Source organism: Trachypithecus francoisi, unplaced genomic scaffold (assembly GCF_009764315.1).
Source record: "Trachypithecus francoisi isolate TF-2019V2 unplaced genomic scaffold, Tfra_2.0 Lachesis_group8, whole genome shotgun sequence".
Classification (NCBI taxonomy): domain Eukaryota; kingdom Metazoa; phylum Chordata; class Mammalia; order Primates; family Cercopithecidae; genus Trachypithecus; species Trachypithecus francoisi.
This window is the reverse complement of record NW_022681473.1, coordinates 6120517-6147246: the sequence shown is the minus strand read 5'-3', so window position 1 is coordinate 6147246 and position 26730 is coordinate 6120517. Positions and strand designations below refer to the sequence as shown.

General features: G+C 54.1%; 1 protein-coding gene across 2 annotated transcripts in view; it reads left to right on the top strand.

Annotated features, from left to right (window-relative positions):
- LRP5 (LDL receptor related protein 5) overlaps positions 1 to 26730 on the top strand; it is a 142520-nt gene that overhangs the window by 32455 nt on the left and 83335 nt on the right. For both annotated transcript variants that reach the window (XM_033204153.1, XM_033204155.1), the window contains exons 2-5: positions 4544 to 4940; positions 14590 to 14787; positions 20532 to 20728; positions 23144 to 23275. In XM_033204153.1, the coding sequence (XP_033060044.1) occupies positions 4544 to 4940; positions 14590 to 14787; positions 20532 to 20728; positions 23144 to 23275 (924 nt within the window). The remainder of the gene's footprint in view (positions 1 to 4543; positions 4941 to 14589; positions 14788 to 20531; positions 20729 to 23143; positions 23276 to 26730) is intronic.

The window sequence follows — 26730 nt, the reverse complement described above, 5'->3', positions numbered from 1 at the left end:
CTCAGTCATCCCTGCTCCAGCGGCCAGGATGATGAGTGGGAATACACCGTGTCGGGGCCACCTGGCCTGCGTGTGCTGCGGGTGTCCTTGTTGGTGATGGTTCCACCCGCTTGTGCCACCAGTGCCCTCTGGGCCTCACACACAACTGTCTTCCCTGCGAAGGCCCCTCCTGCCCCCAGGCCTCAGTGCTGCTTCCGGTCTCTGAAGGCCCCAGGCGCTTCCGCATCCTGGTCATGATTCCTGTGCGCCTGCGGACCTCCTTGATGCTGGCATCTCATCCTTTGGTGCAGCTGTTGGCCAGACCTCTGGTAGCGGGTGCTGCACTCCCCAGAATGTGCCAGGGCCTGGGGGCAGGGACCTGGGCTCTTCCGTTGCATCCTCACCGAGTGGAGGGAACTCAGTGTCTTGGAGTTGGGGTGCCAGCAGGCTGGGTGGCGCAGGTGAAATGCAGGCAGACCCCTCAGCTGGTGTTCCAGAGCAGCTGCCTTCCCCCGCCCGAGGGATGTTGCCCGCAGCCCAGTCAGGGGTGGGGCCTGGGGGCCCTGCCTGTGAGCTGCAGAGTTGTCGCCTTTGACCCTGAGTTTTCTTTGTTATCTGTTTGGACCTGTTTGGGGAAGGGAGGGGGTGAGATTTGGAGATAAATGCCTTAGCTGTGGCCATCTCCTCTTGTGAGAGGTCAGAATGTCCAGTTCCGCTGCAGTTATAACATCCCATTTTTTGATTTTGTTTTCTTTTTCCTTTTTTTTTTTTTTTGAGATGGAGTCTCGCTCTTTCACCCAGGATGGAGTACAGTGGGGTGATCTCAGCTCACTGCAACCTCCGCCTCTCAGGTTCAAGTGACTCTCCTGCCTCAGCCTCCCGAGTAGCTGGGATTACAGGTGTGTGCCACCTTGCCTGGCTAATTTTTGTATTTTTAGTAGAGGCAAGGTTTCACCATGTTGGCCAGGCTGGTCTCGAACTCCTGGACTTAAGTGATCCGCCCGCTTTGGCCTCCCAGAGTGCTGGGATTACAGGTGTGAGCCACCGCGCCCGGCCCAGAACTCTTTAATTCCCAACTGAAACTTCCCCCTTAAGCAGGTCCCCACTCCTCCTCCCCCAGTCCCTGGTCCCACCATTCTACTTTCTGTCTCAATGAATTTACCTACCATAAGTACCTCATATAAATTGAATCATAAAGTATTTGTGTTTTGTATCTGGCTTATTTCACTTAGCATAACATTCTTAAGTTCCACCCATGTTGTAGCATGTGTCAGAATCTCCTTTTTTTGTTTGTTTGTTTGTTTTTTTCAGACAGAGTCTTGCTCTGTCACCCAGGCTGGAGTTCAGTGGCGTGATCTCAGTTCACTGCAAAATCTGCCTCCCGGGTCCAAGCCATTCTCCTGCCTCAGTCTCCTTAGTAGCTGGGACTACAGGTGCGTGCCACCATGCCTGGTAATTTTTGTATTTTTTGTAGAGACAGGGTTTCACCATCTTGGCCAGGCTGGTCTTGAATTCCTGACCTCAGGTGAGCCACTCGCCTCCGCCTCCCAAAGTGCTGGGATTACAGGTGTGAGCCACTGCGCCCGGCCAGAATCTTCTTCCTTTTTAAGACTGAAGAACACTCCATTGTGTGGATGGAGCACGTTCTGCCTCATCGTTCATCCCGCAGTGGATGCGTGGGTTGCTTCCCTGTTTCGTTTTTGTTTTGTTGTTGTTGTTTGTTTGTTTTTGAGACAGAGTCTCGCTGTGTCGCCCCAGCTGGAATGCAGTGGCACAATCTTGGCTCATTGCGACCTCTGCCTCCCAGGTTCAAGTGATTCTCTTGCCTCGGACTCGCGACTAGCTGGGATTACAGGTGCACATCACTGCACCTGGCTAATTTTTGTATTTTTAGTAGAGACGGGGTTTCACCATGTTGGCCGGGCTGGTCTCGAATTCCTGACTTCAGGTGATCCACCCTCCTCAGCCTCCCAAAGTGCTGGGATGACAGGCACGAGCCATCATGCCCGGCCGCCTCCATGTTTTAGCTGTTGGGAGGGATGCTGCCGTGATCCAAGGTGTATGCATATCTGATCGTGTCCCTGTTTTCAATACCCTGAAGTGGAATTGCTGGGTCCTATGGTAATTCTGTGTTTAAGTTTTTGGGGAACTGCCATGCTGTTTTCCATAGTAGCTGCACCATTTTACATGTTTGCCAATGGTGCACAAGGGTTCCAGTTGCTCCACATCCTCACCAGCGCTTGGTGTTTTGTGTTTGAATAGTAGCCGTCCTCATTGGTGCAAGGCAGTATCTTATTGTAGTTTTGATTTGCGTTTCCCTGGTGATTAAGGGTATGTTAAGCCTGTTTTGATGTGTTTATTAGCCATTTGTATGTCGTCTTTGGAGAAATGTCTGTTCAAGTTGTTTGCCCATTTTTGAGTTGGGTTGGTTGTTTTCTCATTGTTGAGTTTTAGGAGTTCTCTGTATTTCATGGATATTAATCTCTTAGTAGATCTATGATGTGGAAATATTTTCTCTCATTCTGTGAGTTGCCTTTTTACTCTCTTGACAGTGTCTTTTGATGCACAGAATCTTTAACTTCCATGAAGTCCTGTTTGTCTTTATTTGTTGCCTTTGCCTTCCTGTTGTTTGGCTTTCACCATGTCCCTCATTGCCACGAAGAACTGTAGACCTAAGGTGATGACAGCACGGGTGGGGTGGTGGAGTCTCTGCTGTCATTTTCCTGGCCTCAGGTCCTCTGTGTGTCCTCCAGTCCTGTAGAGCATGTCCCCTGGGAACAGGAGGGGCCAGGATTTGAGCCAGTGCTTGTCTTGGCAGGGGGGCCTGTGCTTGGAACTATCTTCCGCACTGCCCTGGGGTCTCCTGGGCCATACTCTGGTCCTTTGTGCTCCCAGGTGCCCTCATAGAGGCTGCAAATCTTTCCCCTGCTGAAATGAAACCAGCTGAACTAACTACAGGATTCAGTTCCGTGATTGTCATTGCCTGAGTTGAGTTTGTTTTGGCTTTCTCTTTCTTGATGAAGATGGGAATGTGGGGTTGACCGGGCTCCCCCATCTGTGCAGGAGGGCCCAGGGATCTGCAGTTTTCGTGAGGAATGTCAGCTGTTTTGAGCCAAGGCTTCAGAGGTTTTTTGGGGGTGTTTGTGGTCAGCCCAGCCTAGCCCTGCTGGTAGCAGACACAGACTGATGGAGCTCCCTGGAGGCCCTTACCTCCTCGTGTCCACATCTTGTGTTCACTCCTCATGTGGCTTTTTAGTCCCTCTGAGTCTGTGTTGGGGGTTGCTGGACCCTCCTGGGCAGACGTCTGAGGTGTCTGGGGGGGTGATGGTTTCAAGGCCTCTCCTGATTCTCATTCAGCCCGTTGTGGGAATGAGGCGCTTGGCTGTGAGATGAGGCCTCTTGCACAGGCAGAAGGGGCTGAGGGCTGGGGTGAGGAGGGGTGAGGGAGCCAGCCCAGCCGCAGGCAGATCAGGAATGCTTGGGGTGGGCTGGTGGAGGGAAGTGTAGGTGAGGCCAGGGGCCAAGGCCTTGGAGGCCAGGCTAGGGAGTCTGACCTTGTTCTGCATGGCACTGGCACAGGGAGCTGTGAAAGGTGTCTGAGCCAAGGGGTGGCATTCCAGAGTGACCCTTTAAATGTGTTCATTGTAGGAATGTCTAGAAGCAGGGTGGGAGAAATGTGGAATACAGGGGTGGATGGGAAGCAGAGGCCATAGGCCAAAGAAAGGGGCCTGAGCTTGGACAGTGGTCAAAGACTTGTAAGGGAATCTGGAAGCTCTGTCTGGCCTTGGCTTTGAACCCCTCAAAAAGTATGACCCTGTGGCTGGGTCTGTAGCGGGCAGCATGGCCAGGGCTGTGCCTTCATGTCCCCATCCCCTGTGTCAGGCCAACAAAGGGGATGTGGCTTCTCTGTAGAACAGGACAGGGCCCCAGCAGCCTCTGGAGGATGATGTGGGAGGTGGTGGGTGTGGCAGGGTCACCTGTACCTGGGGGAACAGACGTAGTGGTTGGTAAACAAACAGTTGCTAGGCTGGGCGCGGTGGCTCACGCCTGTAATCCCAGCACTTTGGGAGGCCGAGGTGGGCAGATCACGAGGTCAGGAGATTGAGACCATCCTGGCTAACATGGTGAAACCCCGTCTCTACTAAAAATACAAAAAATTAGCCGGGCGCGGTGGTGGGTGCCTGTAGTCCCAGCTACTCGGGAGGCTGAGGCAGGAGAATGGCAGGAACCCGGGAGGTGGAGCTTGCAGTGAGCAGAGTTCACGCCATTGCACTCCAGCCTGGGCGACAGAGCGAGACTCTGTCTCAAAAAAAAAAAAAAACCAGTTGCTGTCACTGAGTGCAGTAATAAGGCTGTTTGCTGTGCTGCAGGAGCCTCTGAATGGTGTGGGCCGGGGCCACCCAGGTAACTTCTTGATAACGCCTTGGGGGTGAGAGGAAGGAATTGGAGGTCTTGGGCATGGGCAGGGCAGTGCCAGGAGTGCTCTGGGTATAGTGCTGCATCCCAGGGCTGTGTGTCCTGCTGGCTTAGCCAGTGGCCCTCACGGTTTGCTTCTGCCCCACAGCCTCGCCACTCCTGCTATTTGCCAACCGCCGGGACGTACGGCTGGTGGACGCTGGCGGAGTCAAGCTGGAGTCCACCATTGTGGTCAGTGGCCTGGAGGATGCGGCCGCAGTGGACTTCCAGTTCTCCAAGGGAGCCGTGTACTGGACAGATGTGAGCGAGGAGGCCATCAAGCAGACCTACCTGAACCAGACGGGGGCCGCCGTGCAGAATGTGGTCATCTCCGGCCTGGTCTCGCCTGACGGCCTTGCCTGCGACTGGGTGGGCAAGAAGCTGTACTGGACGGACTCAGAGACCAACCGCATCGAGGTGGCCAACCTCAATGGCACATCCCGGAAGGTCCTCTTCTGGCAGGACCTTGACCAGCCGAGGGCCATCGCCTTGGATCCTGCCCACGGGTAAACCCTGCTGTGACTCTACCTGGGTCCAGGGGGCGGGGAGCATCACCGTTTCTCTCTCGAATTTACGTGAGCCAAGTTATTTTTCAGAAAAAAGATGTGAATCTTAAAACGAGTTTGTGGGGGCTGCTTTGGCTCATGCCTGTAATCCCAGCACTCTGGCAGGCCAAGGCAGGTAGATCACTTGAGTCCAGGAGTTCGAGACCAGACTGGGCAACATGGTGAGACCCCCATTTCTAAAAAAAAAAAAAAAAAAAGAAAAAAAAAATTAATCGGGTGTGGTGGTGTGCACCTGTAATTCCAACTCCTTGGGAAGCTGAGGTAGGAGGATCATTTGAGCCTGGGAGATCGAGGCTACAGTGAACTGTGATCCCACCACTGCACTCTACCCTGGACGACAAAGTGAGGAGACCCTGTCTCAAAAAAAAAAAAAGAACGCAGCTTTCAGGATTTGTTATGGTTGAGAGAATTACTTCCCCTTGAGATTCCATAGTTACGTTTCTTTTGTTTTTTTGTGAGATAGAATCTCGCTTTGTCACCCTTACTGGAGTACAGTGGTGTGATCTTGGCTTACTGCAAGCTCCGTCTCCTGGGTTCATGCCATTCTCCTGCCTCAGCCTCCCTAGACGCTGGGACTACAGGCACCCACCACCATGCCCGGCTAATTTCTTGTATTTTTAGTAGAGACGGGGTTTCACTGTGTTAGCCAGGATGGTCTCGATCTCCTGACCTCGTGATCCGCCCGCCTCAGCCTCCCAAAGTGCTGGGATTACAGGCGTGAGCCACCGCGCCTGGCCTTTTTTTCTTTTTTCTTTTTTCTTTTTTTTTTTTGAGATGGAGTCTCGCTCTGTCACCCAGGCTGGAGTGCTGTGGCCGGATCTCAGCTCACTGCAAGCTCCGCCTCCCAGGTTCACGCCATTCTCCTGCCTCAGCCTCCCGAGTAGCTGGGACTACAGGCGCCGCCACCTCGCCTGGCTAGTTTTTTGTAGTTTTTAGTAGAGATGGGGTTTCACCATGTTAGCCATGATGGTCTCGATCTCCTGACCTCGTGATCTGCCCGTCTCGGCCTCCCAAAGTGCTGGGATTACAGCGTTGAGCCACTGCACCCAGCCTTTTTTTTTTTTTTTTTTTTAAATTGAGATGGAGTCTTGCTCTTGTTGCCCAGGCTGGAGTGCAGTGGCACGATCTTGGCTCACTGCAACCTCCACCTCCCGGATTCAAGTGATTCTCTTGCCTCAGCCTCCCAAGTAGCTGAGATTACAGGCGCCCACCACCATGCCCAGCTAATTTTTGTATTTTTGGTAGAGATGGGGTTTCACCAGGGTGGCCAGACTGGTCTCGAACTCCTGACCCCAGGTGATCCACCCACCTTGGCCTCCCAAAGTGCTGGGATTACAGGCGTGAGCCACCACGCCTGGCTCATAGTTACGTTCCTTTTTTAAAACTTGCATGTCTGTTGGGGTTGGCTGTGGGTCTGAATGGTTAAACACATCTTTGCTGTGTGTATGGTGGGTGGCCTGGGAAGTGCAGACTCTCAGGCAGGTGGAATTTGCACCTTCTCCTGGCTTTCTAACTGCATTGGCTGAAAAAGTGCAGCTCCTTGTCTGGAAGCAGAACCTGCTGGGGGTGGTTCTTGGGTCTGTTCTGGCAGCTGCCCTGTGTCCTCCTCAGCTCCTCGTCTGGCTGAGTTCACCTGGGCCCTTGAAGGCTCAGGGCCTGGCCATGATCCCAGATGGGGAGAGGGTGGGTGGCAGGAAAGCTAAGAACTTCCCTGGAGTCGAAGTCCGGGGTGGAGAGTTTAAGGGGAGGGGGCCCCGCTCCACTGGCCAACTAGGCCAGGTCACCCCAGACTCCCAAGCAGAGGGAACAGTTTGCTTGGACGCCCGTTGTCCCTCCTTCATCCCTCCTCTTGCAGCCTGGGAGTGACTCTGAGGGCCATACACACACCCTTATCTGGGCTGTGCTGAGCCCTGGCCCTTGCTGACCTGTCAGGTTCTGTGCTGAGTTCGTGTCAGAACTGGTTGGCAGAGGTCTCTGACTAGAACACAGGAGCCTTTCCCCGCCACTCCCAGGCTCAGTTGGAAGCCCTTTGCCTGTTAGTTCATACAGTGTCACCACAGTCTGTCAGCACTCCCAGCCTGGACCTCACCAGATGAGGGACTGGCCTAGATCTTCTTTGCACAGTGGCGCGATCTCGGCTCACTGCAACCTCCACCTCCCAGGTTCAAGTGATTCTCCTGCCTCAGCCTCCTGAGTAGCTGTTATTACAGGCATGCACTACCACACCTGGCTAATTTTTGTATTTTTAGTAGAGACAGGGTTTTGTCAGGCTGGTTTCAAACTCCTAATCTCAAGTGATCCACCGGCCTCAGCCTCCCAAAGTGCTGGGACTGCAGGTGTGAGCCACTGCGCCCAGCCTGACCTAGATCTTCTAGATTAGAAAGTCCCAGGAGTGGGCAGCCACGCATCCAGGCCTGGCACAGGAGCCCACCCGCCCTCCTCCCTGAAGTCAGGGCTCTGGGAGCCCTTCCCTTTTCCGTGCCCTGTGGGACAGTGTCCAAACTCTGGAGTAGGACCGAAGACCCCTGGGCTCTAGTCCTGAGGCCACCAACTTGCTGTTGCCTGTCGCAGTGACCTCCCCCTGACTCCCGTGGCGCTGGCTGCAGGAGCCGGGCGGGAGGGGCTGGTTGCCATACCCTGCAGATGCACGACCCTGCAGATGCCCTTCCTCTGGGCCTGCCCAGGGTAGTGGGAATGAGAGTGTCCTCCCCAAGGCTGGGGTTTGGGAGCTGGGGAAGCAGAGTGCCATGGTGGCCAAGTTCACCTCTTTGCTCTGTGCGGTGACTTAGGAAGCCATTGACTGGCTTCTGACGAGCATGGGAAGGGCTGGAGCCTTTCAGAGCCCAACAGGTTTGTGTGAGAGCCAGGTGTGTGTGTCTGAGCAGCTGAGTGTGGGAGTGGGAGGATGTGAGCCTGTGTGTGTGTGTGTGTGTGCGTGCGCATACGTGTGAGCCTGTGTGCGTGTGTGTGCACATGTGTGTGAGCGGGTATTTGTATGCTTGTGCGAGTGAGTGTGCACGCATGATTATGCATGCACGTGTATGTGCCTGTGTGAGTGAGTATGTGCACGAGAGTGTCTGCATCTGAACCAGTCTGTGTGTAAGTACGGGGTACCAGCAGGGGTGGGACGCGGTGGAATTTATGGCCAAAGTATTTTGAGTCCCTGAGGTCAGGCCAGAGCAGCCTCATGCCCCCACCAGCTGAGAAGTGCCCCTGGCCTCCCAGGGGTGCTGTGCTGGGCAACCACTTATCCCTGGAGCCTCTCTTATGCCCTCGCTGCCCTCCGAGTGGGCTGGCCACCTGCAGCTGCCCAGGAGCCAGCTGACTTCCAGGGCGGCCTCTGTTCCGCCTGGTGAACTGTCACCCTCTCAGCCCTCTCCCCCTGCACTGTGGCTCCAGGAGCCGTGGGATTACTGACCTTTTTGGAAGGGTCGGCTGGTGTAGCAGTCTCTCTGGCTTGGAGGGGGCATCTGCAGTGGTGGGAGAGGCCAAAGATAGCAGCCTGCTGGAAGCCTTCTCCCAGGGCCGGCCTGCGGTTGCTCACCAGCGGCTGCCGTGGCCATTGTGTTGCTGGGACCTGTGCTCCTCCCATCCTTGCGTTCCCTCCCAGTGTGGGTCGCTGCAGCTCCCTCACCTCCCAACCAGGCATCCACCCACATTTGTGAACCCTTGTGCACTGGTCCTGCTCCCCATGCAGCAGGTATAGCCCTGTCTCTGACCCTTTCAGTGGATGGGAGGAGACGGTAAATGAATAGTATTTGAGGGGGATGTGTGTGTGGGGGGATAAAGCCGTGCCTGGGTGCTGTGGCGAGGGGCTTCTCTCGGAGCTCAGGTGCTGGGCTCTTGGTGACTTTTGAGCTGAGACTGGAAGCAGCTGTCTGGCTATCTGGGAGCGGCGCCATCCAGGCAGAGGAATCAGCCAGTGCAAACCCTGGGCTGGTTTGGGGCGGGGCCTGTTTGAGGGGCTGTAGCAGAATATAGGGGAACAGGGGCCAAGGTTTGAGGAGAGGGCACATCAGGTCTCTAGCAGAGGAGGTGCCAGGTCTGACTCGTGCTGGAGGGCATCCCCTGGTGGCTGGAGTGAGAGTGAGCTGTGGTGTGGGTGGCGTGGGGGCAGGAGCCCTGTCCACAGTTATTACCAGGATCCTGGCGACAGAAGGCAGCAGCGGGGACACCTCACTTGTGGGGGTAAGGAGTGGTGAGATTTGGGATCTGTTCTGAAGAGAAAGACAACTGGATTTGCTGGCACTCTGCATGTGGGTTCGATAGAAAGATGAGACAAGGGCCGGGCGCGGTGGCTCAAGCCTATAATCCCAGCACTTTGGGAGGCCGAGATGGGCAGATCACGAGGTCAGGAGATCGAGACCATCCTGGCTAACACCGTGAAACCCCATCTCTACTAAAAAAATACGAAAAAACTAGCCGGGTGAGGTGGCGGGCACATGTAGTCCCAGCTACTCGGGAGGCTGAGGCAGGAGAATGGCGTGAACCCGGGAGGCGGAGCTTGCAGTGAGCTGAGATCCGGCCACTGCACTCCAGCCTGGGCAACAGAGTGAGACTCCGTCTCAAAAAAAAAAAAAAGATGAGACAAGGATGGCACAGTGCCACTCTGTGTCTCAGTATCCCTGTCTGTACATCATATGGAAAACACCAAGAACAGTTTGTGAGTTCAACAAATGTTAGCTGTCGTTATAGTAAAAATGCTCTTTCCTCAACACCAGAAGTCCAGTCTCCATGCCTGCATGGTTTTCTCTTTTTACTTCCTTATGGTTTTTGCCATGTTGGTTGGGAGGTGCTCGGTGCTAGGTTGGGAGGTGCTCAGTTGGGAGGTGCTAGGTGCTCTTTTGGGAGGTGCATGATGCTCAGTTGGAGGTGCTAAGTGCTCGGTTGGAAGGTAATTGGTACCTGGTGGGGAGGTGCTTGACACTTGGTTGGGAGTTGTTGGTGTCCAGTTGAGAGGTGCTAGGTGCTTGGTTGGGGGATATTAGATTGAGAGATGCTTGGCACTTGGTTGGGAGGTGCTTGGTGCTAGGTCGGGAGGTGATCAGTTAGGAAGTGCTAGATGCTCTGTTGGGAGGTGCATGATGCTCAGTTGGGAGGTGCTAGGCACTTGGTTGGGAGGTAATTGGTACTTGGTTGGGAGGTGCTTGGCACTTGGTTGGGAGTAGTTGGTGTCCAGTTGAGGTGCTAGGTGCTTGGTTGGGAGGTATTAGATTGGGAGGTGCTTGGCACTTGGTTGGGAGGTACTTGGTGCTTGGTTGGGAGATGCTAGGCCCTTGGTTAGGAGCAGTCTTTCCCGTGTCCAGATTTGAGCTGACTTTGCCTGCATCATCTTTGGGAGCCAGCCATCCCTGTTTGGCTCTGGCTTTTCTTAACCATTTGAAATGAAATGATTCCTTGACTAAAGTGCTTGCCTCTAAATTCTCTCCCAGAAGCCCTCCCCAGGATCGCACCTGTGGCTGTTCACTCCCACCCCTGCCCCTGGGGCAAAGTTGACCTTAGTGTTGATTCCAGGGCCTCTCCCCACACCCTCCCTTTGCTCCAGTCATTTGAATGAGAGAGTGAAAACAGGGGCATGCCAGCTCCCACTCATCAGATCCAGTGATGCTGATGACACCAGCCATGGTCCTACCCTGAGGTGCTGACTGTCCCTTTAGGCTCCATGTCACTGGAGGGGGAGAGGGAGAGGATTCCAGCCTGTCACAGTGCCCGTGGGCAGCAACCCCACTCTGCTCGCCAAATACTGACTTGAATAGTGGTCCTCAGGCAGAAGTGTGGGCGCTGAGTCCTGGGGCACCACTCTCCTGAGAGTGGAGATTTTGTCCTCTGTCCTGGCCACAGGCACAAGGTTGTAGGAGCATCTTGACCTTCCTCCCGGCCCTGCTAGAGCCCCCATCATCTCCTGTGCCCTCCTGCAGTGCTGTCCCTCAGCAGGGTCCTTCCTCAGAGGAGGGGGTTCCTGCCCCGGCCATCATCAGGAAGGGAGTCTCTGGGTCCGAGCGGCCCCCTCAGTGTGCACGTGGCCAAAAGGATCAAGAGCCCTGCAACCAGGAGGGCCGCTCCTGAGACTCGACTTGGTTGCAGTTTCAGCAATGCAGGTGGCCCTGCGCAGACGTCAAGGCAGGATTGGGGGAAGGCACGTCCCTCCCAGTGCTAGGGTGCCCACATGGGTGGCAGAGTGCGCTCTGGGGATGACCCTCTGGCCCCTGAGGATCTGGGGCCAGAAAGACACTGGCTTAGCGTGGGAGGAGGCCCCGGCCTGTACCAGCCTGACAAGGGGCTGCAGTGGCCCCCGGGTCTCAAATTAAAGCCAGGGTGAAACCCAACCCCCTCTTTAAAATCCAAAATGGCCCTTCCCTAAAATAACACACAGCCACAACCGCAGCTGGCTCGGCACGAAGGCCATGCTGCAGCGCTTGTCTTCGGAAGTCGATTTTCCTCCGTGGAATTTGGCTGGGCTTGTGGTAGCATTTGAGACTCTGCAAGAGCACATCCACGCCATCCAGTCTCTGGTCACCGACTGGCTCGCCAATTCCCCATTTAAGGAAACCAGCAGGCCTCTGTTATGAAACTCGGGGAAGGAATGTGAATTATGCTCCATGCGTAGGCCCCTGCTCCTGCACGTTTTCCAGCTTTTTCCATGAGCCATGGTGGGGCGTTTGGGGAAGGCCTGTGTGGATCCCCTCCAACTCCAGACTGATGCCCCTGACACCTTCTTAGGAGGTGGCAGGGGCTCTAGGCTCTGTCTGGGCTCCTAGGGGTCGGGGATGTGCAGGTAAAGCAAGGCATCTACCCCAGGCACGCGGGAGGCTTCACTGGGCTGGCTGCCAGCACCTTGGAGTCCCAGGCTGCCAGGAAAAGTTCACCCACACCCGGGCTTTGCTGGCGAAGGGTGAGTCATATGATGGCCCGGCTCAGGCCCTCAACAGACACCAAGTGTGTTCCCAGAGCTGCCGCTCAGCGCCAATAACCTGGGACAGGCCAGCCTTTTAGGGACTCAGTTTTCTCATCTGTCTAGTGGGAATAGCAATTCCCAGCTTCCCTGTGTCGGCTGGGTTCTCACTAGATGCACAGGAGACAGCGGCTTGAGAGGGACTGTTTGGAGAGCTGTTCCATGGGATGCCCCTCTGCCCCTCTTATCCTGTCCCCATGGAGAGGGGCTTGGTGATGGCAGCTGGGTGCGGTCACCCTCTGCAGGCAGGATGGTACGTTTGGTTCGAGGCTCCTGTGCCCTCATTCTTATTGATCTTGTCACAAGAGCCCCTCTGGAAGGTGGAGGTGCTGCTTGCTCGGGAATGACACTGCTCAGGGAAGCAAGGGCCCTGGATGGGGTGGTCCCGTGGTGCACCTGAGGCTCCCGAGGCCGCAGAGTGCCGTGGTGGGGGAGGAGGTGGCTGTGTGTGTCATTTGCCTCTTCTGCTGGATGGAGATCCCCAGAGGGCAAAGCAGGGCTTGTTCTTCCTGTGTCGCGGGGTCACTCTCATGCCCGGCTTGGGCGAGCTGGCTGTTTCTAAATCAATTGCTAAGGCCAAGAGGAATGGGGTTTGCCGCCCATCCCAGGAAGAAGGGAGCAAGGGAGTCAGCACCATTTTACATGGACCAAGAGTGGGAGGAGGCTCCTCAGAGGACATTCTGGGCACTGTCCCCTTTCTCTGCTGAGAAGGGTGGACAAAACACAATAGCTCTGCCAGCTCTTGTGTCCTGTGGCTCGTCCCAGCTGGCTGGGATGGGAACTGAGTCCTCCAAGCTGGTGTGGTTCCCCTCTGGTCTCCGCTGAGAGCCACTCCCAGCCTCTGGGCACATACCCTGTGGTCACCTCCAAACAGGGCACACTGGGCAGTGGTGGGGGTGGGACCTGCCATCCCAGACCTGATGTAGGGCACATTGTCTCTGCTCACTTTGTCCTGGTTCATTGGCCAGAGATCAAGTAAGGGCGCCCTGAGGACGTGCTTGTTTCTCACGGATGGGTGATGCTTGTCTCTTGGGAACATGGAGAGGCAGACTCACATTGCCCATAGACCTACCCAGGAACAGCTGCAGCTGCAGGTTCAGGCTCCATGGGTTTTATTCTTTTTTTTTTTTTTTTTTTAGGCAGGGTCTCACTCTGTCATCCAGGCTAGAGTACAGTGGTGCAGTCACAGCTCACTGCAGCCTCGACCTCCCAGGGCTCAAGGGATCCTCCCATGTCAACCTCCCAAGTAGCTGGGACTACAAGTGTGTGCCACCGTGCCCAGCTAATTTTTTTTAATTTTTATTTTTTGTAGAGACGGAATTTTACCATGTTGTCCAGGGTGGCTCAAGTGACCCACCCACCTCAGCCTCCCAAAGTACTGGAATTACAGGTGCGAGCCACCGTGCCTGGTCATGTTTTGTTGTTTTTAAATAGACTTAATTTTTTCAAACAGTTGTAGGTTCACATCAAAATTGATGAGCAGCAGGTACTGAATTCCTATATATCCCTGTCCTCACACCCACACAGTCTCCCCAACTGTCAACATCCTATGCAGGGTGGTACATTTGTTACAACATGAAAGCTGGCTGACGCACCATCACCCAAAATCCATGTTTACACGAGGGTTCGCCCTTGGTTTGTACATTCTTGGTTTAGACAGATGAATAAGGACATGCACCCACCATTCCATGTCACACAGGATAGTTCCACTGCCCTGATTTTCTGTGCTCCACTCATTCATCCCTCTCCTCTCCAACTCCTGGCAACCACCTGATGCTTTACTGTCTCAGTGTATTTGCTTTTTCCAGAGTATCGTAGAGTTGGACTCATACAGACTGGCTCTTTCACCTACTAATATGCATTTAAGTTTCCTCCATGTCTTTTCATGGCTTGATAGATCATTTCTTTTCTTTCTTTCTTTTTTTTTTTTTTTTTTTGAGACAGAGTCTCGCTCTGTCGCCCAGGCTGGAGTGCAATGGTGCAATCTCTGCTCACTGCAACCTTCCCCTCCCGGGTTCAGATGATTCTCCTGCCTCAGCCTCCTGAGTAGCTGGGACTACAGGCGTGTGCTACCACGCCTGGTTAATTTTTTGTATTTTTAGTAAAGACGAGGTTTTACTGTGTTAGCCAGGATGGTCTTAATCTCCCGACCTCATGATCCGCCTGCCTTGGCCTCTCAAAGTGCTGGGATTACAGGTGTGAGTCACCGCGCCCGGCCGATAGCTCATTTCTTTTTAGCACTAAATAATCTTCCATCCTGCATGTTTTGAATTGCCTTTTAGAGATTCATTTACAGCATTTTCATGGTAGCAAAAAAATCAGAAATAACCCAAAGTTATTTTAAAAAGTTACAGCATAGTACACTATGCAGTCATCAAAAGAACAAGGAATCTTTCTATTCACGAGAAGGGAAGGTGCCCAGAATTTACTGTTAACTGAGAACAAGTTGGAAATAGTATATTTTGATTGCCCAACTTAAGGCAGGAATACATGAAACCCTACCCGTTGGTTATTTCTGGTGCGTGAGATTTTAGGGCAAGTTCACTGTCTATTGTTTCATGTCTGCATCTGTGTAGACAAAAACAAAAAAACAGATCTGTGTTAGCTGCTTCTCCTCTTGCCCTGCCCCCATCACAGGTACATGTACTGGACAGATTGGGGCGAGACGCCCCGGATCGAGCGGGCGGGGATGGACGGCAGCACCCGGAAGATCATTGTGGACTCGGACATTTACTGGCCCAATGGACTGACCATTGACCTAGAGGAGCAGAAGCTCTACTGGGCCGATGCCAAGCTCAGCTTCATCCACCGTGCCAATCTAGATGGCTCGTTCCGGTACGTACCCGTGCAGTCCTGGGGCACCCCTTCCCCTTTGTCCCCAGGGCTTTTGCATGTGTTTCTTCTTAACTCAGACCTACAGACTCTTCTCTGAAACTCTGGGAACCTGAGACATGCAGGACTTCTCAGAACTTGGAACAGCGCCAGGGTCTGGGTGGCACTTGCCCCCAGCCCTTGAATATTTCTATAGCAGATGTGGCATGTTCATTCTAAGTAGGACAGAAAAGACCATCTGTAGCCCACACTTATGCACAGTTTTAAAATTTTTTTTAAACTTTGTTTTTTTGAGAGAGTCTCACTCTTTCACCCAGGCTGGAGTGCAATGGCATAGTCTCAGCTGGCTGCAGCCTCTACCTCCCAGGCTCAAGCGATCCTCCTGCCTTGGCCTCCCGAGTAGCTGGGACTACAGGAGTGCGCCACCACACCTGGTGAATTTTTGTATTTGTGGTAGAGACGGGGTCTCACATGTTGCTCAGGTTGGTCTCCTAAGCTTAAGGGACCTGCCCTCTCAGCTCCCAGGGTGCTGGGATTACAGGCATGAGCCACCGTGCTGGCCTATGCACCAAATGAGGTTTTATCACCAAATGAGCATCAAAAGCTTTCCATCTTCAGAGCGTTTTGGATTTTGGAATTGTTGGGGAGGGCTTGTGGCCCAGCAGGGTTGTGAACAGTAACCCTGTCACACACACCACCCCCACCCTGGCCCTACCCCAGCTCAGGCATCTTGAGGGCAGCAGCTGGAGCTGTCTCAGTTATTGCTGCATTCCCCAGTCTCACCAGGGGGCCATCCACATGGTCAGTGCTCAATAAAATGGGCCAAGAATGAGTAGGAAGGGTTTTCCCCTTGTTGGGTAATTGTTTTTAGAGCCTTCTGGTCAGTGTAGCTTCACAGCCCTGTACTGAATTACCTCTTAGAGAAACATCCCCTGTGTGTACAGGTGAAAGGCAGTCTCTTCACTGACCAAGTACTGCCTGCTGCTGGCCCTGTGTGCCAGGTGTCAGGGATCCTCCTGGGACAGCAGACCCCATTCCTGCCCTAGTGGAGCTCCTGGCCCAGGCTGGGATGTGGCAGGTATCCATGCAGAGGGCAGTAGTGACTGCATGGGAGGACTCAGTGGCTAGATTTCTGCAAACACAGGCCAACACCCACATGAACAGACTTGAGGGCCTGGGCAGCTTTGCTCCACGTTCGCCAGGCTTCATGTGTTAGTTATCCATTGCTGTGTAACAAAACAGCCCACAACTTAACAGCCTGAAACAGCAAGCAGGTTTTTTATGGGGAGGGGGTCAGCAATGAGGAGTGGATTAGCTGGGTGGTTCTGGCTCAGGGTGTGACAGGAGGGTACACTCAAGCTCCTGACTGGGGCCTCAGTCATCTGAAGGTTCGAGTGAGGCCGGGACATCCACTTCCAAGCTCATTCTCAGGGCAAGAGGCCTCAGTTTCTCCTGTTCCTCTTATGCTGAGCCACACATCTCTTTTGGGCTGGTTTGAAAATATCCTGTTGTCCCTGGAAGTGCAGACGGGTGGGTCTGGTTTGAGATTTGGAAATGTGGTTACCCTGTAGACTGTGGTTCTTGGGAGCTGAGTGATCTTACAGTTACGAAGGGTGGATGAGAGGATAGAAAGGCTGCAGCTGGGAGTGCCCTGGTCAAAGGATGGTAACAGGGGACAGTGAGGTTGATGGCAGTTGAAATATGCTAATGGTGGTGGCAGCGACAAACCCTTCCGTCGCACTTACTGTTTTCCAGGGACATTTATCAGCTCATTTAATGCTCACACCAACTCTATGAAACGTTTGCTATTATATTTTATTTATATTTATATTTTTATTGTTTTGAGGCAGGGTCTCGCTTTGTCCCCCTGGCTAGAATGCATTGGCACGATCATGGTTCACTGCAGCCTTGACCTCTTTTTTTATTTGTTTGTTTTTGTTGTTGTTGTTGTTTTTCTTTTTGAGATGGAGCCTTGCTCTTTCCCCCAGGCTGCAGTGCAGTGGCACCATCTCAGCTCACTGCAACCTCCACCTCCCAGGTTCCAGTGATTCTCCTGCCTCAACCTCCCAAGTAGCTGGGATTACAGGTGCCCACCACCACGTCCGGCAAATTTTTGTACTTTTTTAGTAGGGACGAGATTTCACCATGTTGACTGGGCTGGTCTTGAACTCCTGATCACAAGTGATCCGCCCACCTGAGCCTCCCAAAGTGCTGGGATTACAGGTGTGAGCCACTGCACCTGGACACAGCCTTGACTTCTTGGGCTCAAATGGTCCTCCCACCTCAGTTTCCCAAGAAGCTGAGACCACAGGCACGTACCACCATGCCTGGCTAATTTTTTTGGTATTTTTTTTTTTTTTTGTAGAGACGGGGTTTCACCATGTTGCCCAGGGTGGTCTCAAACTCCTGAGCTCAAGCCATGTGTCCACCTCGGCCTCTCAAAGCACTGGGTTTACAGTTGTGAGCCACTGTGCCCAGCCTGTGTTTGCCATTATGATCCCCTGTGCACAGAAAGGCATGTGAATTTGCCCAAAGCCACACAGCTAGTCCTATCCAGGGTTGGACCGTAGAGTCTGTAGCCCCAGGGTCTGGTCCGTTCTCAGCCTCTCTCCTACCTGCCTCCCCACGGGATTCTTCTGCCTCTGCAGCGGCCATCGCTCTTCATGATGCACCTGGGGCAATTCATGTGGAAGCATCGTGTGTGGGGGGGATGAGCTCTAGAGCCACACAGACCTGTGCAGGCCCCTTTATATGTGACTGTGGCAAGGACTGAGGCTGACCTTTCCTCAGTGCTTCTGGCCGAGGTAGAGCGTGGCCCAGGGAGCAACCGGGAGTGATGGGCCTCTGGCTTCTCTCATTGAAAAATGTCAACATGGCTGGGCACAATGGCTCACACCTATAATCCCAGTGCTTTGGAAGGCTGAGGTGAGAGGATCATTTGAGCCCAGGGGTTCGAGACCAACCTGGCAACAAAGCGAGACCCCATCTACTAAAAATAAAAATTGGGCCGGGCACGGTGGCTCACGCCTGTAATCCCAACACTTTGAGAGGCCGAGGTGGGTGGATCACCTGAGGTCAGGAGTTTGAGACAAGCCTGGCCAACATGGTGAAACCTCATCTCTACTAAAAATACAAAAATTAGTTGGGCATGGTGGTGGGCACCTATAATCCCAGCTATTTGGGAGGCTGAGGCAGGAGAACTGCTTGAACCCAGGAGACAAATGTTGCAGTGAGCTAAGGTCATGCCATTGCACTCTAGCCTGGGTGACAAGAGCAAAACTCCATCTCAAAAACAAAAACAAAAAAATTTAAGTTAAAACAATTAAAATTAAGACCAGGCACGGTGGCTCACACCTGTAATCCCAGCACTTTGGGAGGCCGAGGTGGGCGGATCACGAGGTCAGGAGTTCGAGACCATCCTGGGTAACACGGTGAAACCCTGTCTCTACTAAAAATACAAAAAAATTACCCGGGCATGGTGGTGGGCGCCTGTAGTCCCAGCTACTCAGGAGGCTGAGGCAGGAGAATGGCATGAACCCGGGAGGCGGAGCTTGCAGTGAGCTGAGATCGTGCCACTGCATTCCAGCCTGGGTGACAGAGCGAGACTCCGTCTCAAAAAAAGAAAAAAAAAAATTAAAATTAAAAAATTAGCTGGCTATGGTGGTGGTCCAGCTACTCAGGAGGCTGAGGCAGGAGGATTGATTGAGCTTAGGAGATCGAGGCTGCAGTGAGTGAGCCATGATTACACCACTGTGCTCCAGCCTGGGTGACAGAGCAAGACCCTGTCTCAGAAAACAAACAAAAAAGGCGACATTGTAGAAAACAGTTTGGTGATTCCTTAGGATGTGAACATCGGTTTACGTATGACCCAGCAATTCCGTTTCTAGCTGTATACTCTTAAGAATCGGAAACAGGTATTCACACAAAATGTGAATGGACAGGAATGTCCGTAGCAGCACTGTGCACAACAGCCGAAGGTGGAAATGACCCAAAGGTCCTCCGGCGGGTGAGTGAATGCCACAGATTGTGTTCTGTCTGTGCACTGGAATACAGTTCACCCCTAAAATGGGATGAAGCACTGACATGCTACCGCATGGACAAACCTCGAAAACACGGTGCTGAGTCAAAGAAGCCAGACGTCAAAGGCTGCATATTGTGATTCCGTTTTTGTGAGATGTTTAGAATGTGTGTTGTTAAATCCATCAAAAGTGTTTGCTGGGGCTGGGGGCGGGGACTAGGGAGTGACTGCTGACGGGTTTGGGGTTTTCCTGTGGGGCAATTGAAGTGCTTCGGAACTAGACAGAAGTGGAGGCTGCACATCCTTGTGAATGTGCTAGGTAACACTAATTATTCACTTTCAAGTGGTAAATTTAGGCCGGGCGCAGTGGCTGTCACCTGTAATCCCAGCACTTTGAGAGGCCAAGGCGGGTGGATTGCCTGAGCTCAGGAGTTCAAGACAAGCCTGGGCAACATGGTGAAACCCTATCTCTACCAAAAAAATACCCCCCAAAAATTAGCTGGGCATGGTGGTGCACGCCTGTGATCCTAGCTACTCTGGAGGCTGAGGTGGGAGAATCGCTTGAAGCTGGGAGGCAGAGGTTGCAGTGAGCTGAGATCACACCACTGCACTCCAACCTGGGTGGCAGAGTGAGACCCCATCTCAAACAAAACAAAACAAAATAAATAAATAAATAAAAATGTAAATGTTATGTCCTGTGAATTTTACTTCAATAATTTTCTTAAAAAACAGCATCAACAAAAATGAACAGAAGAGGTGGTGGATCTGCAGAGCGCACAGCTCCCATCTTCCCTGTGCTGCTTCATGAGTGTCACTCTCTCCTGGCAGCTGTGCTGAGGGCTGGGGACGTGGTGGGGACCCTCTGCCCCCAGGCCCACCCTCAGGGAGCCTGTCACTGGGCGAGGGTCATTAAGCAAATAAAACTACAACATTACTGACCGCGTCACATTATGATCCTGTTCCCAGTGCCCATAATCTCATTACACCCGAGTCCTCATTCGCTAGGCACTGTAAGCACCTAGAAAAGAATAGCTGTTTCTCGTGTTGATGCCAAGTTTAATTTACTCTGAAAGTATAAATTATGAGCATTGTAAGAAGGAGCGAGTGCACGTGGCCTGATTTGTATTCAGAGGTTAAAGCCTTGGGCAGAAGAGCTGTCCTTTCCACCAGGTGTGGCTTCCTCCTTTCTTCCCTGAGGGAGACTTGGCCACTTGACCTGGGGGACCCCCTGTGTCACTGTCACAGACTGGGTTTGGGACATGCCCTGTGCACTCCGGGAGAAATGTACAATGGCACCAACTCCTGGGGCTCTTGACCTGGCCTCATTTGTCTGGTGGAAAGTAAATGATAGGTCTGGTGCGGTGGCATAGGCCTGTAATCCCAGCACTTTGAGAGGCTGAGGCGGGTGGATCACCTGAGGTCAGGAGTTCGAGACCAGCCTTGCCAACATAATGAAACCCTGTCTCTACTAAAAATACAAAAATCAGCCAGTCATGGTGGTGGGCATCTGTAATCCCAGCTACTCGGGAGGCTGAGGCAGGAGAGTTGCTTGAACCCTGGAGGCGGAGGTTGCAGTGAGCTGAGATTGCATCACTGAACTCCAGCCTGGGCAACAGACTGAGATTCCGTCTCAAAAAAAAAAAAAAAAAGAAGAAAGTAATTGGGTCAGCAGCAGTGACTGTCAGGGGACCCTCATGATGGCTCCCCTACCCCGCCTCCCTGACTGCAGGCAGAAGGTGGTGGAGGGCAGCCTGACACACCCCTTCGCCCTGACGCTCTCCGGGGACACTCTGTACTGGACGGACTGGCAGACCCGCTCCATCCATGCCTGCAACAAGCGCACTGGGGGGAAGAGGAAGGAGATCCTGAGCGCCCTCTACTCACCCATGGACATTCAGGTGCTGAGCCAGGAGCGGCAGCCTTTCTGTGAGTGCGGGCTGGGCCGCGGGGGCTGGGGCATGAGGGGGGCTGGGGGTGTGGGGGCGTGGGGGGTGAGGCGTGGTGGGGTGGGAACGTGGTGGGGTAGAGGTGGGGGCTGGGTGGGGGGTGGGGGGCTTGGTGGAGGGCGTGGGGGGTGGGGGGGGTGTGAAGGCGTGGGGGGTTGGGGGTGTGGGGGCGTGGGGGGTGAGGCGTGGTGGGGTGGGAGTGTGGTGGGGTGGAGGTGGGGACTTGGTGGGGGGTGGGGGGTGGGGGTGTGTGAAGGCGTGGGGGGGCGGGGTAGGGGGTGGAGGGGTGGAGGTATGGGGAGGTGGGAGAGTAAGTGGGGTGGGGGCAGGTGGCCCCTCCCTGCAGAAACCCATGCCCTCTGGGGCACCCTCTCTAAAGTGGTGCCTGCTGCAGTGGAGGGAGATGTGTGCAGAGTATGTGGCTGGTTGGGGGGCACGGGCCTGCAGAGGGCCCCTCTGCAGAACTTGTGGGGGCTGTTTCAGGTTCACAGTGGTAAGGGGATTCCCAAGGAAGCTTGCCTTGTTTTCAAGGCCCAGAGGAAGGTGTGTGTGTGTGTGTGTATGGATATTAAAACATATATATATATGTATATATGTTTTTTTTTTTTTGAGACGGAGTCTCGCTCTGTCACCCAGGCTGGAGTGCAGTAGTACAGTCTTGGCTCACTGCAAGCTCCGCCTCCCGGGTTCACGCCATTCTACTGCCTCAGCCTCCTGAGTAGCTGGGACTATAGGCGCCCGCCACCGCGCCGGCTAATTTTTTGTATTTTTAGTAGAGACAGGGTTTCACCGTGTTAGCCAGGATGGTCTCAATCTCCTGACCTCGTGATCCGCCCGCCTCGGCCTCCCAAACTGCTGGGATTACAGGCGTGAGCCACCGTGCCTGGCCACATGTATTTTTTTTTTTTTTTTTTTTTTTTTTTGAGACGGAGTCTCGCTCTGTCGCCCGGGCTGGAGTGCAGTGGCTGGATCTCAGCTCACTGCAAGCTCCGCCTCCCGGGTTTACGACATTCTCCTGCCTCAGCCTCCCGAGTAGCTGGGACTACAGGCGCCCGCCACCTCGCCCGGCTCGTTTTTTTGTATTTTTTTTAGTAGAGACGGGGTTTCACTCTTAGCCAGGATGGTCTCGATCTCCTGACCTCGTGATCCGCCCGTCTCAGTCTCCCAAAGTGCTGGGATTACAGGCTTGAGCCACCGCGCCCGGCCCACATGTATGTATTTTTAATAGAGATGAGATTTTGCCATGTTGCCCAGGCTTGGCTTGTCTCAAACTCCTGGGCTCCAGTGGTCCTCACACCTTGACCTCCCAAAGTGCTGGGGTCACAGGTATGAGCCACCATGCTTGGCCCTGCAAGTTGCATATTTATCAATGAATAACCTGCTCAGAATCAGCAGTTCTCAGCCTGGGGGCCATGCAGGGTTGTGACAGAGGTCCCTGATGGTGAAATTCACCAGCTTCTGTGACAGTGGGGCTGCGGCTCTGGGGACAGTGACCTACCCCCACAGGGACCAGGGATGGAGATTTCTGGCGAAGCCATTATGGAAGGTTTGGACTTTGAATTGAAAGGTGGGGCCTAAGGGTGACAGCTGTTCCCAGAGCAGGACACAGGAGGGTGGGGCTCTCTGGAGCTGTTTCCTGGTGAGAAAGTCATGGTCACAAAACCCTTCTACACTTGGGGCAGCATGAGGGAGGGAGAGGTTCATTTTGGTGAGTTTGTTGTTCCAGTTATATCCATGTTTTGGGGCTGGTACACCCCAGCTTTCCCCTGGTTTGAATGAAGTGCTGGAAGCATTTATTGAGTTCCGTTCAGTTGCTGTTGGTCACAGAGGGCTCGGGAGAGTGACAAGCTTGGCCATCCCAGCAAGAGGGACAGTGTTCCTGTGGAAGCTGCTGGGTCCACACATAGCACAAAGACAAGACAAGGCTTTTGCCCAGGAGCCCTCTGTCTCTGAGTTTTCCGTCACTACCACACAGGCAGCTCCTGACCCCTGCCATTGGAGTGTGGGGGGCACCCTTTGCAGAGGAGTGTCCTTTCGGGGCTCCGAGGAGCTGGGGAGGGTTTTCTAGTCATAGGAGCTTGGTGGGAGGGAGCAGGTAGGGAGGACGCCACTCCACGGGCAGGTCACATCTGGGTGTGAGGGTGGCCAGGAAGGTCACGGCTGGTTTTGGGGAAATTGCAGGCCATCTGGCCGAGTTGAGGGCCTGATGTGGAGGGGGCCAGTGATGAGGCAGGTGGAATGGTGCCCGCGGGGAGGTCCCTGATGCCACTTGAGGCTGGCATTTGGGCAGAGGGACACACTGGGGGCTGTCATGGGGGACGAGGAGGCAGGATGCGACTCATTCAGAAACAAGTGATGGTCTTCTGGAGCCTTCTCTCTGTCCTGGTTTTCCCAGTCCACACTCGCTGTGAGGAGGACAATGGTGGCTGCTCCCACCTGTGCCTGCTGTCCCCAAGGGAGCCTTTCTACACATGTGCCTGTCCCACGGGTGTGCAGCTGCAGGACAACGGCAGGACATGTAAGGCAGGTGAGCCAGTGGGACAGGACGGGATGGGGTGGGTGCGGCGAGGCCTGGCGGGAATGGGCTGCGGCCAGTTGCCCCAGAAGGAACCTCAGCAAACCCGTTCAAAATGATCCACTTGGCGGGTGTGGTGATTCAAATCTGTGGTCCCAGCTGCTCGGGAATCTGAGTTGGGAGGATCGCTTGAGCCCAGGAGGTCAATCCTGTTCTGTTTTTTTTTTTGCCCCAGACATTTTCCCAGTTTTTCACTCTCCGCCTTCGTCCTCAGGCACTCGGTGCTTCCTGGTGCTGTGCTGCAGTGGGGCATGGCTCTTCTCCTCTGGGTCACTGGCTGAGGATCTTTCTTTCCAGGTGTCAGTTCGGGACGGGCCCTTCAGGAAATCACACAGGTTCAGGATGCACCTTGCCTTCGGGGATGCTTCTGGGCCTGGGGTAGCCGGTCTGGCCTCTGGGACTGACCCTGGGGCCTGGCAAGCGAGGGGGTAACGAGAGGTGTCAGGAAAGCGCCATCCCTGGTACCAGTTCTCCCCATTTCTGTAGCGTGATGGGGCCCAGCTTGCAGAAGGTGGTGGAGGACAGGGCCTGCTTCCTATGCCAGTGTCCCACTCGGGAAGGCAAGAGGCTTCCAAGGGGGCTGGCTTCCACACTCAGGGAGAGTCCTAAGGGGCAGAGTCTCGGTGTGGGGCCCCCTAGAAGGACTCTCCTGGTATCCAGTGGGTGGAGAAAGCTCCTTGCTCCCACTGCTGTCTGAGCACATGGGGGTCCTGACTCTAGGCACAGTTTCCTGGTCCCTCTGCCTTCCCCGGCTAGGGTCTGTACTTGGGTGCAGTGTCCGGGGGGTGTGTGGTTGCAGTGCCCGTGGCGCATGGTCTTTTCTCTGCTCCCTGGCAGGGGTCCTGCTCTTGGTGAGGACTTTCCTGGTTCGTATTTGTCTTTCTCTTTCTGAGAGCGGAGCATCTTTAATGAAGATATGGCTGTTTCATAAAAGGGTCTGTCCTCTGTGCCGGCTACTGCAGGAGATGGTTGGAGAGTCTCCCCCACCAAGCATCTTGTTTCCCAAGTAGGGAGAAGGAGATTTGAGAAATGGGGACTTGGGCGGCCTAGTCCTCACGGCTCTGGACAGCACTCCATTCATTCATCTGCTTGCTCATTCATTCATTCATTCATCCATCCATTTGCTCGTTCAGCAGGCATGTGTCAAGCACTTGCCGTGTGCCAGCATTGCTCCGAGGCACTGGGGACCCCGTGGTGCAGGCAGAATCCTGGGCCTCTGGTGCTCACACTTGGGATTCTGGGGCTGGGTGGGTGGGGAGACGGCACAAGTGAGTCCACGAGGGAGTCGGTGCATTAGAAAGGGTGAGTGTCGGCCGGGCGCGGTGGCTCAAGCCTGTAATCCCAGCACTTTGGGAGGCCGAGACGGGTGGATCACGAGGTCAGGAGATCGAGACCATCCTGGCTAACACGGTGAAACCCCGTCTCTACTAAAAAATACAAAAAACTAGCCGGGCGAGGTGGCGGGCGCCTGTAGTCCCAGCTACTCCGGGGACTGAGGCAGGAGAATGGCGTAAACCCGGGAGGCGGAGCTTGCAGTGAGCTGATATCCGGCCACTGCACTCCAGCCTGGGCGACAGAGCCAGACACCGTCTCAAAAAAAAAAAAAAGAAAGGGTGAGTGTCTTGGACACCCACTGTTCCATCACCTCTGGGGCCCTTCGCTGTTTACCGTTTACCTTGGCCTCAAAGGCAATGTTGAGAGAGAAACTGGACCCAGGGAAGGAGTCCAGATGAGCTGCCTCGTGAGTGACCTGGCGACACCAGGGGTTTGGACCAAGCAGATTAAGGGTGGACTAGAGACCCTTGAGTGGGAGGAGGTTTGACCAGGTTGGATGAGCCCCTTGTTTACAGAGGAGGCTAGGGCAAGTCACTGGCCTGGGGTCACCCACAGCAGGTGGCATAGTAGGTTCAAGCAGGTGGGGTCTGGCTCCCAGAGGCATGAGTTTGCTGCTGCTGCATACCTGGACCCTGGTAGAGCAAGGCCCTGGTCTCCCTCACAGACTGCCCCAGGACCCTGCCTGCTCCCTGAAGGAGGGGGTGCCTCGGCTACCTAAGCCTCAGCAGAGAAGGATGCTTGGCCGGCTGGCTGCCCGGGAACTTTGGCCTTCCCAGAGTTTGTTTTCTCTCCTTCCTGTCTGTCTGTTGGTAAGAAGAGGCTGAACTCAGTGCTGGAGCTGGACCCTGCGTTCTGCAGTGTTGGTCGAAGTCCTGGCGGAAAGGGAGAGAATGAGGACATACAGGCTCATGACAGCAGAGAGCGGCCACCACAGTCAGGGCCAGGGGACGGAGTGGAGAGAGAATCACTGGAACATGGCACAGGTTTAGAACAGGCAGCTCAGGCCAGGCGCAGTGGCTCACACCTATAATCCCAACAATTTGGAAGTCCGAGGCAGGTGGGTCATTTGAGGTCAAGAGTTCAAGACCAGCCTGGCCAACAGGGTGAAACCCCATCTCTACTAAAAAGACAAAAATTAGCGAGGCAGTAGTGGCACAGGCCTGTGATCGCAGCTACTTGGGAGACTGAGGCAGGAGAATTGCTTGAGCCTAGGAGGTAGAGGTTGCAGTGAGCCGAGATTGCGCCACTACACTCCAGCCTGGGCAACAGAGTGAGACCCTGTCTCAAAAAAAAAAAAAAAAGAAAAAGAAAAGGCAGCTCATCCTGGCCAATCTGAAAAAGGTGGAAGGTGGCACATATACGTTCCCCAGTATCCACAAATATTCCAGAAAATATCCGAGAAGAAAGCAGTTAATGAGTTGGGCCTGTTCCCCTGCCCCGAGGTGCACGTGTGGTGGGGGCCGTGTCAGGAAGCAAGCCAGCACACAAATGGACATAGGACAGACCTGGGTCGGGTACGGGACACAGCAGGGCTCAGTTGGAGACTCCTATGCTGGGGGCGTGGCCGCCTGAACCAGCAGGTCAGGAGTCTCTCCCCGGAGGCCTGAGATCTGAAGGACTAAAAGAGGGAAAGGCGAGAGGGAACAGCGCGTGCAGCGGCTCTGAGGCAGGAGCATGTTGGTGTCGGGACCGACTTCCCGGGCTGTGCGACCTGTGTAGTCACATGAGGTGAGCTCTGTTGTTGTTGACCTGAAATTCCTACCTTTTGAGTAAGGGGCTCTCTGCACTCCCATTTTGCAGCAGTCCCCACAGATTCTGTAACAGGCCCTGCGCTGTGTGTTTGTGAAGCTGAGGGGAGTTCTGGAGGTGGTCTCTTACTCTCTCAGTGTGTCTGTCTCTACATCTTAATCTTCTCTTGCTTTTTTGTTCCCTGACCCTTCCTGCATTTTTTCTGTATGTGACTGTGTGCCTGTGTGATTGAACCATAAGGCTTCCTCCTACTTATTTCACTTTATGCATTGCAGAAGCGTTTGCGATTGCAGGAGGTAAATATGTATCAAAGACATGAGTTT